Source organism: Phyllobates terribilis, unplaced genomic scaffold, assembly GCF_046119375.1.
Source record: "Phyllobates terribilis strain yellow unplaced genomic scaffold, ASM4611937v1 Scaffold_10__3_contigs__length_209671492, whole genome shotgun sequence".
In the NCBI taxonomy this organism is placed as follows: domain Eukaryota; kingdom Metazoa; phylum Chordata; class Amphibia; order Anura; family Dendrobatidae; genus Phyllobates; species Phyllobates terribilis.
In genome coordinates, this window is record NW_027362770.1 from 143,685,979 (window position 1) to 143,703,813 (window position 17,835).

The 17,835-nt window shown below is 50.8% G+C and overlaps 1 protein-coding gene across 3 annotated transcripts in view; it reads left to right on the top strand.

Moving 5' to 3' along the window:
• Positions 1–5,810, top strand: part of SGCD (sarcoglycan delta) — a 1,005,043-nt gene extending 999,233 nt beyond the window's left edge. For all 3 annotated transcript variants that reach the window (XM_073649870.1, XM_073649868.1, XM_073649871.1), the window contains one exon: positions 4,930–5,810. In XM_073649870.1, coding sequence (XP_073505971.1) covers positions 4,930–5,103 — 174 coding nt within the window. In that variant the 3' untranslated portion in view covers positions 5,104–5,810. The remainder of the gene's footprint in view (positions 1–4,929) is intronic.
• Positions 5,811–17,835: the final 12,025 nt, after the last annotated feature.

Sequence of the window (17,835 nt, forward strand, 5' to 3'; positions counted from 1 at the left end):
GGACAACAAGTTACAGTCCAGGGTCTTTACTCACAGTTCGTTTGTTCCGGGTTACTTCCGTCGGCAGTGACCGCCCGAGCCGTGCTGCGTCCACCAGGTGCGGGGCTCGGTCAACTCCCAAGCAGTCAAGAGCATGGCACAGGACCCCCTTTAATCCTTTCTCTGGCCTCCCTCACCAGTGACCCACTTTTGTCCGGCTGCCGCGGACTTGTGCGGTTAAACGTGGGCCCCGTCCTCCGCTGTCCTATATGGTGCCTTCCTAGCAGGTTTGATGAGGTGTCGCACCAATAGATGATCACGACGACCGGTCTTTGGCTGAGGGTTGTTTCTCCTCCACCAACTTGGGATCCGGTACCCTTAATCTGCCTAACCCTGCACCCTGGATTCTCGTGGGTTCTTAGGGTCCCTTCCACCTTCTTGTTCCTGAGCCCTTCTGTTTCTCTGTCTCTCCTTCTCTTTCTCTGTTCCTTTCTGTTCCGTTCTCTTGGAGCTGAGATGAGCCAGAATCTCAGCTCCCCTTCACCTCCTCCTCGGCCTCTCACTAGGCCCTCCTGGAGTAGAGCTCCTACAGAGCCTCTACTCCCTGTCTTCTCCTCTGGCTGAACTGACCTAGATCTAAGATGGTGCCCACCTTTTATACCTCCCTCTGACCATGAGCCCAGGTGACCAGCAACCAATGAGCTCCTTCCTACGCTGAGGAACCAACCCCTATCTGCCCCTACAGCACTGGGTGTTCCACCCCCCTCCCCACTCCAGGCAGGGACATAGTCGGTCGTGCCTGCACTTCTGTCTAGTGGGAGCACCGTTGAGCTGTCCCTCGGAAATGGGGTGTGTGTGCTGTATGCAGCTAACTGAGCCCTGGTCCATACTCCATCCTTACCTGGGAGTGGAATATCACACCTCTGGTCTGAGGTGCAATACCCCTGTAGCGGCCGAACCCTCGGGGCGCTACATTCCCCCCTGGTAAAGCACAGCACGGCCTCGGGCTGGAAAAGAGCAAAAACAGATAATTACAGGACATGCAAAACTTTTTCAATAACTTTTCACATCAGAAAACAGGTAATACGGTTCAATTCCCTTTATGGGAAACACTTTTCTTTTCTTGTCACTATTATAAAACACTTTGCTAATGCCTCTGGAACTCTTTTGTCATATAAAACACCTTGTAAAACATTTGCATTATCACCTAGCAGCATATTAAACTTTCTCATGTAAAACATTTTTAAGTAAAGCACATTCTTGGATTCTTGGATCATGGCCGCGGTGCAACTTGCGACCAGGTAAAGGTGCAACAGTCCAGTAAATCTTGAGGTAGACGTTGCGGTTTTTGTATAAAACCAGTAGGGGGCGCTTTAGGAAGCGCAACTATGTACAAGGGATTTGACCGCTCTCAGTCCTCGGCCAGTTTTGGGAAGGGAATGGCTGCTCACAGTCCTCAGCCTGGTAGGGAATGAGGGACACACAGGTAACAGTTCAATATTTGTCCCAACGGGGACCACACTTTCAAGACGGGAACAGTCCCAAAAACAGTTCTGATACCCTGACGGGTAACTATGTACACAGGTACTTTGCTACTTACTAGTAGCGGTGTCCTCCATATGCTCCTTCTTCCTCCTCATATGGTTCTTCAGACCCGTCCGGGTCCTCTTGGCTCTCCTCATAGCCGCGGTATTGTAGCTCCTCCTCGGTGAGCCGATGGACATGTAGGGCGTATGGTCCTTTTGCACCTACGTGGCGGGTAAAGGCGACCACATCACCAGGGTACAGGTCACGGCCACGATGTCCCTCCAGTAGATGACTCTCCACGTCCCTGCGGGTCACAAAGACGTCACCTGCGGTTTCTGGGCCCCTGATGAAGCCCCAGCCGTTCTCCATGTGGAACTTGACTATGGTCCCGGTGATTCGGGGACCGCGGGCTGCTTGGGGGTCTTGGCGGGCCTTGCGCTTTTGTTCAGCACTCTCGGCTTGGAGCCGTTCCTCTCTGACGCGCCTCTCTCGTCGCTCCCGCTCAAAGGTCGCCAGTTGCTGATGACAGGCCTCTAGACGACGGACCGCGTCTGCCCGGGTCTCTTGAGAGAACCCCATCAAGTTCTCGCTGGTGGGGTCCCACGCAAATTGGACGTCCTCCAGTGGGGGTAGGGTGACCTCGACGGGTTCAGGAGCCAGTATCAGAGGCTCGCGCGGGGGCTGGGCCTTCCATGGCTGATTGCCGGTCACTTCAGCCGGCCACTCCAGCGGCAGTCCATCCGGACCGGTGTGATGTGCCAATAGGTCCACGCCCAGCGATGGTATAGTGGGGGGACCTAATCTTGGAGCAGCGCCCGGGGGCACTCGGCCTTGCGACCAGGCCGGGGGTCTTGTGGCTGTGCTAAGTGGCAGTCCCATCCGGGACAGGGGCGCAGGCTTGGCGATGGCGCCCGGGTCATCCAGGCCTTGCGACCGGGCCGATGATGCTTCCTGCTTTACGGCGCCCGGGGTCAAGGGGCGTGGTGCTGGGCGGGGCGTGGTCGCGGCGCTCGCCGCTTGAGGCCTAGCTGGGAGCAGTGGTGGCGCGGCAACAGGTGCGGTGAGTGGGGCTTCGGGTGCTGCGACGGGAGGCTGGGGCAGGCTTGCGGTTGCTGGGCTTGGGGTGGTGACGTCCCCTTCACTTGCCTCAGTCCTCGTGGCTCCCTCCGCGGCGTCGCCTCCGGTCCTCTCTCCTCTTGCGCCGTCCTCAGAGGCAGGCAAACCCCGGGGTGCGGCTGAGGCCTGTCGCTGGTGAGTCTCGGCCTGCCGGGCCAGTTCCTCTCTCCACTCGGTGAGTGCACTCCACTGCGCCCGGACCATCCTCCGCTCCAGGTCCTCCAGTGCAGCTTGCGCACGCTCCGGGTCTCTGGGGAGCTGCGCTAGGACTTCTGCTAGGCTGCAGAGCGGTTCGGCCTGCAGCAGGCTTCGGGCCAGGAGGCTGGTGCTGCTGAGGGCGTCCATCCCCGGGTGCGGTCTGTCTGGACTGATCCAGACCACCCCCTGCCCCACAGTTTTCTTTCCTATCCGCCCCCATGGGGGGTGGTCTTGGGGGCATCTGCTGACAATCACTCTCAGGGGCAGCCCCCCCACGTTGACGGACATTTCCACAGCAGTGCTCATGGTTGTTGGGGGCGGGCTTCCTCTTTGGCGCCATTCTGGGACCCGGCCCACGATGGGAGGCGGCCTCCTGTGGTCTTTTAGCGCGCACATTATGGCGCTCGTTCTTCTGGGGAGGGCGCCATCTTTAGTACCGTGAAACAGTCTCTTTTCAGGCGCGCAGTACCCGTGGTTAGCGGGCACGAAATCCTGCCGACTACGCCAAAGCTGACTCACCCCCTGGGCCGTGGGGCACTCGGATCCGGGCAGTAGGGGAACGATGGGAGTAGTAGTGGCAACCCGGTTCCGTGGCTCAGGGTGGTCAGGCCAGTGGTAGTCCGTCATGTGCTGATGATTATGTCCGACTACGCCACCCGTGGATTGCGGTTATTAGGAACCGCCGCTGCATGCAGACCGCTGGGGCTGATGAGGTGTGCAGCTAGGGTAGTGTGACTCCCCACGGGAAGAGTGCGGCCCCAGGGCAGTGTAGTGGATGGTGGGAGTAATGGTGGTGAAAGTCCCAGTATCGGTAGTGCCGGAGGAGCGAAGGAGCACACGGACAACAAGTTACAGTCCAGGGTCTTTACTCACAGTTCGTTTGTTCCGGGTCACTTCCGTCGGCAGTGACCGCCCGAGCCGTGCTGCGTCCACCAGGTGCGGGGCTCGGTCAACTCCCAAGCAGTCAAGAGCATGGCACAGGACCCCCTTTAATCCTTTCTCTGGCCTGCCTCACCAGTGACCCACTTTTGTCCGGCTGCCGCGGACTTGTGCGGTTAAACGTGGGCCCCGTCCTCCGCTGTCCTATATGGTGCCTTCCTAGCAGGTTTGATGAGGTGTCGCACCAATAGATGATCACGACGACCGGTCTTTGGCTGAGGGTTGTTTCTCCTCCACCAACTTGGGATCCGGTACCCTTAATCTGCCTGACCCTGCACCCTGGATTCTCGTGGGTTCTTAGGGTCCCTTCCACCTTCTTGTTCCTGAGCCCTTCTGTTTCTCTGTCTCTCCTTCTCTTTCTCTGTTCCTTTCTGTTCCGTTCTCTTGGAGCTGAGATGAGCCAGAATCTCAGCTCCCCTTCACCTCCTCCTCGGCCTTTCACTAGGCCCTCCTGGAGTAGATCTAAGATGGTGCCCACCTTTTATACCTCCCTCTGACCATGAGCCCAGGTGACCAGCAACCAATGAGCTCCTTCCTACGCTCAGGAACCAACCCCTATTTGCCCCTACTGCACTGGGTGTTCCACCCCCCTCCCCACTCCAGACAGGGACATAGTCGGTCGTGCCTGCACTTCTGTCTAGTGGGAGCACCGTTGAGCTGTCCCTCGGAAATGGGGTGTGTGTGCTGTATGCAGCTAACTGAGCCCTGGTCCATACTCCATCCTTACCTGGGAGTGGAATATCACACCTCTGGTCTGAGGTGCAATACCCCTGTAGCGGCCGAACCCTCGGGGCGCTACAAAGACGTCGCGCCTAGCTAATCAAAAGCTACATTGGGGATCCTGGAAGATAAGAGCTTTGCGAGCCTCCTGTCCAAGCAGCCAGAGACTACTGACCTGGCCGATGGGTCAGAGTCCTGCGAAACGGTTGGCCCATCTCTATCCACCACCTATCTCCGACAGATGGGATCAATTTATAGTTTGAACGCGACTAGGAGGACTTTGATGTTAGTAGCACTTGTGCATTCAAGTTGACACTCTGTTTGAAGCTTACGTTTATTTTAGATTTTTTGGATGCTAAAAAAAAAATAATTATATTTCCATCGTATTTAGAACAAGTTTCCATTTTCTTGAGTATGTTTTCTATTGAAGCTCTTTCTTTTCTTTTCCAGATCCAGTTGAAAGCAGCTAATGTAAAGCTTCCACAGCTGCCGCGGGGATCGTATTCTGCGTCTGCCCCCCGTCAAAATGTATTTGAGATCTGCGTATGCGCAAGTGGGAAATTATTCTTATCACAAGCGGGCAGTGAATCCACCTGCCAGACAAATAACAATATTTGTCTATAAGAGACTGGAACACCAAACTCCAAAGACCAGGAGTACGACTGTAACCAGACACAGGAAGCCTCAGAAAAAACTATGTGTGTGTGCGTGTGAATATATACAAATATATATAGATATATATCTGTAAATCTATTAATCTCCCATGGAAGAGATGTTTCAGTGCCAGAAGCTCAGGGTGACCCCCAGCCGTCTTCCCTTTTTTCTTCTTTTCCTTTCTTCTCCTAAGTCTTGTCATTTTAAGAGTTGGCCATTTGTTAGCGAACCCAAAGAATCAACATAAATCCTTGTCTACCACATACAGCCCGAAAGTTTTATCCCAATATGTAGCATTCTGTTCTACTTTACATTTTTAGAATTTTTGGCCAAAAAAGCCAAGTTTAAAAAATGATCACCAAATTTATCATGGCTTGTTGAATTCCGGTTCAGTGCAGTAGGCAAGAAGAGGCGACTAGACTTGGCCAGAGTCAATAGCTTGATACTAAAAGTGGATAAAAACCAAGAACTAGGCCATGTAGGTAGATGATTGGAAGAATGAAATGTCAATATGTCTGAAAATTTCTATAAGATGAGTAAGATCCTTCCAGTTGAAATGAAAGATATGGAGTGGAAGATGTCATACCAAACGTTGACATTAGTAGGACATCTCGCCAAGAGTGGTTTGGTGGGACCTCTCAGCAAGTGCTAAAGCCGCCCTTACAGTTCATCTTCCAGCTGAGACACATGAACCAACCCAATTCTAACAAACTTTCATCATCTACAAAAATATGTACAGAAAAATATCTATCCCCAGAACATCATGATGACTTTTATGGGTCGGTGGGAGGGTAGTTGGTTCTAGATGATCAAAGTAGACTATGTTGTCTAGATCCAACATCTTCTTCCCTAAGATATCATATACAGTGCCTACAAGTAGTATTCAACCCCCTGCAGATTTAGCTGGTTGACACATGCGGAATTAACTTGGCATTGTGACATTTGTACTGTAGATCAGCCTGGAAGTGGGAAATGCACTGCAGCAAATTTTTTTTTTTTTTTTTTTTTAAAAACGTTAAAAGTTAATTCAGAGTGTCATTTATTATTCAACCCCTCAAACCACAAGAATTCTGTTTGGTCCCCCTAAAGTATTAAGAAGTAGTTCAGGCACCAAGAATAATGAGCTTCACATGTGTGGATTAAAGATCTCTTTTGCCAGCCTTTTCTGACTATTTAAGACCCTCCTCAAACTTGTGAACAGCACTCAGACATGGTCAACATGGGAAAGACAAAGGAGCATTCCAAGGCCATCAGAGACAAGATCGTGGAGGGTCACAAGGCTGGCAAGGGGTACAAAACCCTTTCCAAGGAGTTGGGCCTACCTGTCTCCACTGTTGGGAGCATCATCCGTAAGTGGAAGGCTTATGGAACTACTGTTAGCCTTCCACGGCCTGGACAGCCTTTGAAAGTGTCCTCCCGTGCCGAGGCCAGGCTTGTCCGAAGAGTCAAGGCTAACCCAAGGACAACAAGGAAGGAGCTCCGGGAAGATCTCATGGCAGTGGGGACATTAGTTTCAGTCAATACCATAAGTAACGTGTAGCGCTGGCGTCCCTGCCCTCTGCTAGGCAGGGACGCTGCTCCCCTCACCGCTCTGCTCCGTGCCCGGCGTCCTCTCCCCGCTCTGCTGTCAGCGCGCGCTCCTTCCCGGCGTCCTCCTCCCGCTCTGCTCTCAGCGCGCGCTCCTTCCCGGCCCCTGTGCTTAGGGCGCGCGCGCGCGCGCTCCCCTCCTCTTAAAGGGGCCGCGCGCGCCGTCCTAAGGAGTCCCCGGCCAATGGCCGGAGGACTTCATCATATATAAGGCACCTCCTCCAAAATGGAGGTGCCCGAGCAATGTTGTTTGCACCTGTGTCTCACCTGTGCTTCAGCCCTCAGGTCCCGTTGCCAGTTACCTGCCAGTTTCCTGCCAGTTTCCTGCTAGTTACCTGCCTGATTCCTGCCTGAATACTTGTTACCTGTCTGCCAGTCTGAGGTCCGACGGTCTGCCTTACTACTCCTGTCAGTCTGTCTAAAGGACCAGCCTGCCCGCTCACCTGGGAGCGCATATCAGCTACCTGCCTGCTTGCCTGAGGTCCGACGGTCTGCCTTACTACTCCGGTCAGTCTGTCTATGGACCAGCTTGCCCGCTCACCTGGGAGCGCTTCTCCGTTATCTGCCTGCTTGCCAGCCCGGAGGCTCCGTTGTCACGTGCTGTGACCACCAGCTATCTCAGAGACTCTTGCCCGCTCACCTGGGAGCGCATCTCCGTTACCTGCCTGCTTGCCAGCCCGGAGGTCCCGTTGTCACGTGCGGTGACCACCAGCTATTCCAGAGACTCTTGCCCGCTCACCTGGGAGCGCTTCTCCGTTACCTACCTGCCTGCCAGCCCGGAGGTTCCGCCGTCACGTGCCGTGACCACCTGCTATTCCAGAGACTCTCGCTTGCTCACCTGGGAGCACACATCTACCATCTGCCTGCTAGCCTACCCGGAGGCTCCGCCATCACAGGTCGTACCTACCCCTTACCCAGAGACTGCCCTGATCACTTGCCGTAACTCCCTGTCCGTTCACCCAGAGACTGCCACCCGCTCCCTTACAAGGGCCGCCCCCTTGTATAGTAGCTCAGAGGTTCCGCCTCCCGGACCCGTTACAGTTTGCTCGGGCCATGGAACCCGGTGGCACCCAAGCTCCCTCGCTCTCGGACCTCTGTCTTGAACTGTCCCGTCAGAGGTCCCAACAGGAGGCCATCCTGGGTCACCTGCGGAATGTTAATACTCGCCTGAACACTCTGTCTGATCCACCAACAACCTCCGCCGGTGCCATATCTTGCAATCCGGCAGCTCCGCTGCCCACTAATACTATGGTATCCTACCCCGGACCCCGGCTTTCTGCACCTCCTCGCTTCGGAGGTGACCCCGTCCAGGCTCGGGGCTTCATAAATCAGTGCACCCTGCACTTTGAACTTTTGTCCCATCAGTTTAATTCCGACCGGGCCAAAATTGCCTTTATCATGTCCCATCTCACCGGGGAGGCCCTGGCCTGGCTAAATCCTCTATGGGAGAGAGGAGACCCCCTGGTGTCCAACTTGCCTGCTTTTCTCTCGGCTTTCCGGAAAGTCTTCGACGAACCCGGACGGAAGACCTCATCCGCATCCTCTCTGCTACGCCTCCGTCAGGAGGGTCTCACTGTGGGCCAATATGCCATACGGTTCCGCACCCTTGCCTCGGAGCTGGCCTGGGATAACGACGCTCTGGTATCCGTCTTCTGGGAGGGTCTGTCCGGTCGTATTAAAGATGAACTTGCTGGTCGGGACATTCCTACCTCTCTCGATGATCTAATAACCCTTGCCACCCGGATTGACCTACGGTTCCAGGAGCGTGCCAAAGAGGTCACCCGTGAGAGAAGGATTCCACGTTTAGCTCCTACTTTCCAGAAACCCGTCATTCCCTCCATCTCTCCCCAGGTACACTCTCCTGAGCCTATGCAGGTCGACCAGACCAAGATGGTCAAAACCCGTCAGGACTCACGCCGTGCCGAGGGGAGCTGCTTCTACTGTGGCAGTAAGGAGCACCGGATCCGTGCCTGTCCGGAGAGGTCGGGAAATGCCTGTGTCTAGGTTCGCTCAGAGAGGTCCACCTAGACAAGAATAAATCCTCTCCATCCCTGCTGTTGTCAGTTTCGATCATCTACGGGGAGAACCGTTATTTCGAACTAGCCCAACTTGACTCTGGAGCAGCCGGGAACCTTATTTCACAGTCCCTGGTTGAGAAATACCGCATCCCCACCAAACCTCTGGCTGTACCCTTGTCTGTCGCTGCCGTGGATGGGGGCCTCTTACCTCGCCCCATTCAACTCATCACCGAATCCATTACCCTGCAGGTGGGAATGCTGCATTCTGAAAGTATCTCCTTTCATGTTCTGCCTGGACTCTCTCACGCCCTCTTGCTAGGTCTGCCCTGGCTCCAGAGACATGCACCCGTGCTAGACTGGCAAACCGGAGAGGTCCTTCGCTGGGGACAAGACTGTCATAAAACCTGCCTGGTTCCCGTCCATCCCGTCCGTCCCTCTCCTACCCCAGCTAATCTACCTGGACTTCCGATTCCTTATTGGTCTTATGCAGATGTCTTTAATAAAAAGGAGGCAGAGACATTACCACCACATAGACCATACGACTGTCCCATCGATCTGCTACCCGGTACTACTCCTCCCCGTGGGCGTATCTATCCTTTATCCGCTGCTGAGACCCGGTCAATGTCCGAATATATTGAGGAGAATCTGGCCAGAGGATTCATCCGGAAATCTACCTCCCCGGCGGGAGCAGGCTTCTTTTTCGTCAAAAAGAAGGACGGCTCTCTCCGTCCCTGTATAGACTATAGAGGCCTAAACCTGATCACGGTGAAGAATAAGTACCCCCTTCCGCTCATTCCAGAATTATTTGATCGCCTGAGGGGGGCTAGGATCTTCACCAAACTGGACCTTCGTGGGGCGTACAACCTGGTTCGTATTCGTCAGGGGGATGAATGGAAGACGGCATTCAACACCCGGGACGGCCACTATGAATACCTGGTAATGCCCTTTGGTCTCTGTAACGCTCCTGCCGTCTTTCAAGAGTTGGTCAATGACATCTTCCGGGACCTTCTCTACTCCTGCGTAGTGGTGTACCTGGACGACATCTTGGTCTTCTCTCCGGATCTCCAGACTCACCGGAGGGACGTTCGTCAGGTCCTGCTCAGGCTAAGGCAGAACCATCTCTACGCTAAATTTGAGAAGTGCCTCTTTGAGCAGACCTCGCTTCCGTTTCTGGGCTACATTATCTCTCAGACCGGCCTACAAATGGATCCTGAGAAACTGTCTGCCATCGAGAAATGGCCCCGACCGGAGGGGTTGAAGGCCATTCAGCGATTCCTGGGCTTCGCCAACTACTACCGCCTCTTCATACCACACTTCTCTTCCCGGACGGCCCCAATTTCTGCGCTCACCCGTAAAGGTACTAATCCCAAAGAGTGGCCACCCGAAGCAGAGGAGGCCTTTCTTTCCCTTAAACAGGCCTTCTCTTCCGCCCCGGTGCTGCATCGCCCAGATGGCAACAAACAGTTCTTCCTGGAAGTTGACGCCTCCTCCTCTGGAGCCGGAGCGGTACTTACTCAAAAATCATCTTCCGGGAGGATGGTAACTTGTGGCTTCTTCTCTAAACTCTTCTCCTCCTCTGAGCGCAACTATTCCATAGGAGACCGAGAGTTATTGGCCATCAAACTGGCATTGGAGGAGTGGCGTTACCTGCTCGAGGGGGCTCTTCACCCGGTAATAATTTACACTGACCACAAGAACTTGGCTTACCTCCAGCATGCCCAGAGACTTAACCCGCGCCAAGCCCGGTGGTCCTTGTTTTTTGCTCGTTTTGATTTTGTCCTTCATTTTCGCCCGGCTGACAAAAACATCAAGGCGGACGCCTTGTCTCGGTCCTTTCTGGTGTCTGATCTCGAGGAGGATCCGAAACATATCATCGATCCCGCCAGAGTAATGCAGGTGGCTCCCGTGAGTCTAAATCGTCTTCCTCCTGGTAAGACGTTCGTACCAGTACCTGATCGGGAGAAGATCCTACACTGGGGTCATTCGTCTAAACTAGCTGGCCACGCCGGTCAGAAAAAGACCCTCCAGCTTATTACCCGGCACTACTGGTGGCCTAACCTGCACAAGGATGTAATAGACTTTGTTTCTGCCTGTGTGTCCTGCGCCCGCAACAAAGTTCCGAGACACCTGCCGGCCGGCCGCCTCCTACCTCTGCCAGTACCTGCTGCCCCCTGGCAGCATATAGCGATGGACTTCATTACTGATCTACCCGTCTCTGCCGGTTGTACGGTCATTTGGGTGGTCGCTGACCGCTTCTCCAAGATGGCTCACTTCATTCCACTGCCAGGTCTTCCGTCTGCACCCGAGCTGGCTAAAGACTTTATCCGCCACATCTTCCGTCTTCATGGCCTGCCCCGTCACATCGTGTCGGATCGTGGGGTACAGTTCACTTCCCGTTTCTGGAGAGCCACTTGTAAATTGCTGGACGTCACCCTGGACTTCTCCTCCGCTTACCACCCACAGTCTAATGGTCAAGTGGAGCGGATCAATCAGAACCTGACCAGTTACCTTCGGCACTTCGTTAATGCCCACCATTCTGACTGGGTGGATCTCCTGCCATGGGCCGAATTCTCGTACAACAATCACGAGAGCGAGTCTTCCTCCAAATCCCCGTTTTTTGTAGTCTACGGTCAGCATCCTCGGATCCCGTTTCCCGTCTCCACCTCGGCGGACAATCCGGCTGCGGAATCTCTTGTTAACAAATTTTCCTCCATATGGGAGAGTACCCGGTCCGCACTCCTTCTGTCATCCGAGCGTATGAAAAGACACGCTGACAAAAAACGTCTGGACCCTCCTCAATTCCGCCCTGGGGATAAAGTCTGGCTCTCGTCCAAATATGTCCGGCTCAAGATCCCTTCCTATAAGTTAGGGCCTCGGTTCATCGGCCCACTGGAGGTCATCAGTCAGATCAACCCGGTGGCCTATAAATTGAAACTCCCGGCCAACTTACGGATCCCTAACTCCTTCCATGTGTCTCTCCTCAAACCTGTGGTGCTTAACTCTTTTTCCAAGTCTACAGGTACGCCTCCTGCTCCGGTTTCTGCTGAGGACGAGTTTGAGGTAGAGAACATTCTTGCCACCAAAAGGGTAAGAGGAAAGACCTTTTTTCTGGTAGATTGGAAGGGGTTTGGTCCTGAGGAGAGAACGTGGGAGCCCCGGGAGAACATCCATGCCCCTCTCATCCTAGCTAAATTTCTGTCTGGCCTAAAAAAGGGGGGGCCTAAAGGGGGGGGTACTGTAGCGCTGGCGTCCCTGCCCTCTGCTAGGCAGGGACGCTGCTCCCCTCACCGCTCTGCTCCGTGCCCGGCGTCCTCTCCCCGCTCTGCTGTCAGCGCGCGCTCCTTCCCGGCGTCCTCCTCCCGCTCTGCTCTCAGCGCGCGCTCCTTCCCGGCCCCTGTGCTTAGGGCGCGCGCGCGCGCGCTCCCCTCCTCTTAAAGGGGCCGCGCGCGCCGTCCTAAGGAGTCCCCGGCCAATGGCCGGAGGACTTCATCATATATAAGGCACCTCCTCCAAAATGGAGGTGCCCGAGCAATGTTGTTTGCACCTGTGTCTCACCTGTGCTTCAGCCCTCAGGTCCCGTTGCCAGTTACCTGCCAGTTTCCTGCCAGTTTCCTGCTAGTTACCTGCCTGATTCCTGCCTGAATACTTGTTACCTGTCTGCCAGTCTGAGGTCCGACGGTCTGCCTTACTACTCCTGTCAGTCTGTCTAAAGGACCAGCCTGCCCGCTCACCTGGGAGCGCATATCAGCTACCTGCCTGCTTGCCTGAGGTCCGACGGTCTGCCTTACTACTCCGGTCAGTCTGTCTATGGACCAGCTTGCCCGCTCACCTGGGAGCGCTTCTCCGTTATCTGCCTGCTTGCCAGCCCGGAGGCTCCGTTGTCACGTGCTGTGACCACCAGCTATCTCAGAGACTCTTGCCCGCTCACCTGGGAGCGCATCTCCGTTACCTGCCTGCTTGCCAGCCCGGAGGTCCCGTTGTCACGTGCGGTGACCACCAGCTATTCCAGAGACTCTTGCCCGCTCACCTGGGAGCGCTTCTCCGTTACCTACCTGCCTGCCAGCCCGGAGGTTCCGCCGTCACGTGCCGTGACCACCTGCTATTCCAGAGACTCTCGCTTGCTCACCTGGGAGCACACATCTACCATCTGCCTGCTAGCCTACCCGGAGGCTCCGCCATCACAGGTCGTACCTACCCCTTACCCAGAGACTGCCCTGATCACTTGCCGTAACTCCCTGTCCGTTCACCCAGAGACTGCCACCCGCTCCCTTACAAGGGCCGCCCCCTTGTATAGTAGCTCAGAGGTTCCGCCTCCCGGACCCGTTACATAACGTACTCCACCGCAATGGTCTCCGTTCCAGACGAGCCCGTAAGGTACCTTTACTTTCAAAGCATCATGTCAAGGCTCGTCTACAGTTTGCTCATGATCACTTGGAGGACTCTGAGACAGACTGGTTCAAGGTTCTATGGTCTGATGAGACCAAGATCGAGATCTTTGGTGCCAACCACACACGTGACGTTTGGAGACTGGATGGCACTGCATACGACCCCAAGAATACCATCCCTACAGTCAAGCATGGTGGTGGCAGCATCATGCTGTGGGGCTGTTTCTCAGCCAAGGGGCCTGGCCATCTGGTCCGCATCCATGGGAAGATGGATAGCACGGCCTACCTGGAGATTTTGGCCAAGAACCTCCGCTCCTCCATCAAGGATCTTAAGATGGGTCGTAATTTCATCTTCCAACAAGACAACGACCCAAAGCACACAGCCAAGAAAACCAAGGCCTGGTTCAAGAGGGAAAAAGTCAAGGTGTTGGAGTGGTCTAGTCAGTCTCCTGACCTTAACCCAATTGAAAACTTGTGGAAGGAGCTCAAGAATAAAGTCCACATGAGACACCCAAAGAACCTAGATAACTTGGAGAAGATCTGCATGGAGGAGTGGGCCAAGATAACTCCACAGACCTGTGCCGGCCTGATCAGGTCTTATAAAAGACGATTATTAGCTGTAATTGCAAACAAGGGTTATTCCACAAAATATTAAACATAGGGGTTGTATAATAATTGACCCACACTTTTATGTTTAAAATTTAATAAAATTCAACTGAGCAACGTAACTTTTTGGTTTGTAAGATTTATGCTTCTGTTCATAAAACCTACTCTCGTTTGCAGTTTGAAGGCTCTAACTTATTTGCATCTTATCAAACCAGCTAAATCTGCAGGGGGTTGAATACTACTTGTAGGCACTGTATAATATAACTTAATAGATTACAATATAAAATTTGATCCTGGTACATCTGACAGAGATAAAATACTTCTAGTTATCAGCACCCAAAACTGTGGCTAAGAATGATCCATCCTCTAGAGGGGTTGTCCACTCAACGAAGAGGTAAATGTACTAAAATCGAGCATCATGTCACATTGTCCAAATACTAGTTGCCAAGGAATCTTTTTTTTTAAATGTTATTCTATGTAGAATATGTGAAATTTATTATATCCACCTCACCTCTTGACAAGCCAACTGTGTGACAAAGCCAACGCGTTTCAGGTTTGTCGAATTCCACATACAGGACATTTTAAACAATGCAAGAAAATATATAGTTTTCATTAATGGCATTGATGGCCATTCATTTTGGTTGTCTTATGTGCAGAACACATTTTTTTTTGGTTTCATCGTTTGTGGAACGCTTATTACTAGCAACACATAACGCCCAATAATCAACTCTTCCATTTGTCCATAAGGTCACCCGGAGCCATGTATTAAAGGAGGGCACTGGACTGAACCATCTCTTATCAAAGAGGGGGGAAATGTGCCTATGCCTTAAGACAATGCACTCTGCAAGGAAAAGCACAGAGGGGAAAGTTTCTGATTTCATTGTTTGCCGTCTATATTTTGTTCTTTGTTTTTGTTTGTTTTTTTTTGTTGGTGGGGGGTGGATATGACGTATGTTGAGTGAATGATGACGAGCGATGAGATTTCTATTTCGGAAACTATTTTGTATGATCAATAACATTACAGGTTACTAGAAAAATATGCTGCTACAGTCTCATTAACTGGCTATAGGGCACTTACGAGATGACCCCAATCTTATGACCATGGAATGAGGTTGAAGTCATCTGTCCTCTACGTCATTCTATTTTTTTATTCCCACTTTGCCTTTGTTTTCCCATCAGTCGCCGTCACTCCTAATTATTACCTTACTAAAAGGGGATAATTATGGAAAATGTAGACTAGTTTGTATAAACCCAACGTGAAGACTAAGTCTTGTAAGAAACTCCAGCATTTTCATGCCACCCATCATTGTAAATATTTTCATAACATAAAACAATTTGATAAATTTAAGATTATATATTTTTTTTAGGAATGTGAAGAACCTCCAGTATTACAGTCATAAAACCATGGAGCCTTTGGGGAAATTAGATTTCTATCATCCCATATAAAATATCTCAAAAATATATCCAAAAATTGTAGCCAATGTATCCAAACCACTTGATGTTTTGGATTCAACTATTTTAGAGACTTTTTGTACTTCTGTAAAATGCTTGATCTCAACATTCGTGTCATGTATTACTTACAGCCTGTAAGATAGTGGAAGGATGTTGTTGTTTTTTCTTTTTTTTTTTCTATTAATTTCCATTGATCTAATATTGAGGTTCTATGTCAGCTCTAGGGTTTAGGTTTTCCAACCTCTAAAAATCATTTCTCACGGGCCAAAAATTTCCTCAAAAAATGTCTTACAAATTTTAATTTGATGTCCTACTAGTTGTGATGCAGCAGTGGATATGTAATGATGACAAGACACTGCACCGACCACCATGATGATGTTACTATGGATGACCCACCTTAAAGAATAACTGTCATTTTAATTTCATAAATCAATAATACACATTCACTCTGAATTCAGGGTTAAAATCGGTAAGATCTGTATTTAGAGAAGGCAGATTTTTCCCATTACTAAGACAGGAGATGAAAGTTGGTGCCTTTAGCATTCTATGGAGAAGGAGAAGCCACAGGCTTCAAGTTCTCCTGAAATGACAGTTACAGTTCTCCATAGAACTTTAAGACCACAATTGTCATCTTCTACCTCAGTAATGGGAAAATCTGTACTCACTAAATACACATTTTAAGTGTGAATTGAGAATTTTGAGAATAAAAGATCAGTCCAGAAGGAAAAAGAACTTCCATCTTGTGACCGCAACCTCTGACTGGCCAGAAGTCAGAAGTTACGTCACAAGCTCTCAATGCAAGTCTATGAGAGCCAGAACGAGGTTCTCATTGACTTGTATTGAGTTGAGACCTCCAGCTCGCTCGATCCGGCAGGTCACAAACTGCTTAAATGTGAAGATGACGGAAGGTGAGAATAAGATGTGGATCAGGAACCTTAGACGAGAAGCACCACTCCATCGGTAAAATAAAGAAAAAACACTGGAGTGGTATAATCGATATGCTCTTGGCCTATCTTCTATCCTAAGCTATGGGAGCTCAGAAAAACCCTGATGTTTTATATATCCAGTACAAAGGTATCATGTATATACTGAAGAAATTAAAAACAAGAGTGTACTTGGGACAGAGTGGTTCACAGAGGAGGAGGTCCCTTAGCTCACTTCCTTATACTGAGACACGGGGGGCCTGGCATTTGCCCATATCCTACTTTTCCACCTACTTGCCAACTGTGCCGGACTTCCCAGGACACCTAACCTGAAAGGTGGTGGGGTTTTTCTAAAGCCTGACCAAATGTTGGCATTCCCGGGAGGGATGTGGCATTCCCAAAAGTGGCATGGCTGGGTGCGCGAGGCATAAACTCCCCCAGAAATGTCGTCAACTATGTCTTCACTCTTATACCATGTAGAAGAGTAGAATAATCATCTTTGAAAAGAGCCATCCCCTCTCTTACTAAAATTACGTCCTGCTCTGGTTTATATTGCCCACGTAGAAGAGAGGTGGAGCCAGTCTGAGCAGGGGTGTTCCCTTATGTACCGCCCCAGAAGAGCCACATAGGCTTCCTCAGTGGTATCTTTGGTTCTTATGCCCTAGTTTTACAAGGCCCTTTGGCGTACCATCCCGCAGTCTACATAGTCTTAGCTTCTGTCCATTTTACTTATCCACAAAAATGAGAGTCGGACATTTATTTTCTTAACTACAAGGGTAATATTTTTTCAGTTTCTTTTTTTATTAATGTGCATAAAAATGGAAATAAAATTTTAAAGGCTTCATTATACTGTTTAACCTTTTTTTTACTGACAGCCAACATAATGTATTTCTGGCACATTATGTTAAGCTGATATTCACATCCCTAATGTAACAAGCGCTATACAAGGGATTAAGCACATTTCTCAATTGGACAAAATCCAAGTTTTGCTTTAGAGCTGAATTTTTCAAATATATTTGCTGGAAAAAAAAAAATACAAAAAAGAGATTTTCTTCCAAATTGTTAAAATAGAAGATGTACTGGAAGTCCCCATGGGTTTATGAGTTAATATCCGATTCCTCATTGTATATTTGACCCTAGTGGGTTTTATAGAAAGAATGAATTTTTGAAGGAATATCACTAAATTGTCATATTGCCCATAGATGATAGGATTGTTACAGTTGTGTATGTCTTCATACAATCTCTGGGGTATGTACTAAGCTTACAAACCATGGAACTCCAGCATAGCACTGTACTGTGAGTGTGTGAATGTCTGCGAGGTTTATATTACTAGCGTGTGGGGTTCACATATTTTTTCTTGGTTAGATATTGGAGTTAAATTAAAATTCCCCTCCAGAGTGAAAATTCCTTGTTCACGATTTGTCCTGTTCTGTCAAGTTGTTAATATAGTTTCTTAATTATGGCCTTACAGTACCTACAGACCCTTGGGTAAAAAATCTTAAAGGGGTTTCCCAACTGTGGAGGTTATCCGATATTCACACGAGTCTAACCGTTGGGACTTCCACCAATCTTGAGAACCAAAGCTCTGAGGAGCCCAGTGTAAATGGAGCACCTCCGCTAAATTCATTCTTAATGGGAGTCCCGAAGATCAACTCCACTATCTCCGGTGGTCCCATTAAGAATCAATGGAGCAGAGATGTGCGTGATCGACCACGTGCCGTCCATAAAGGG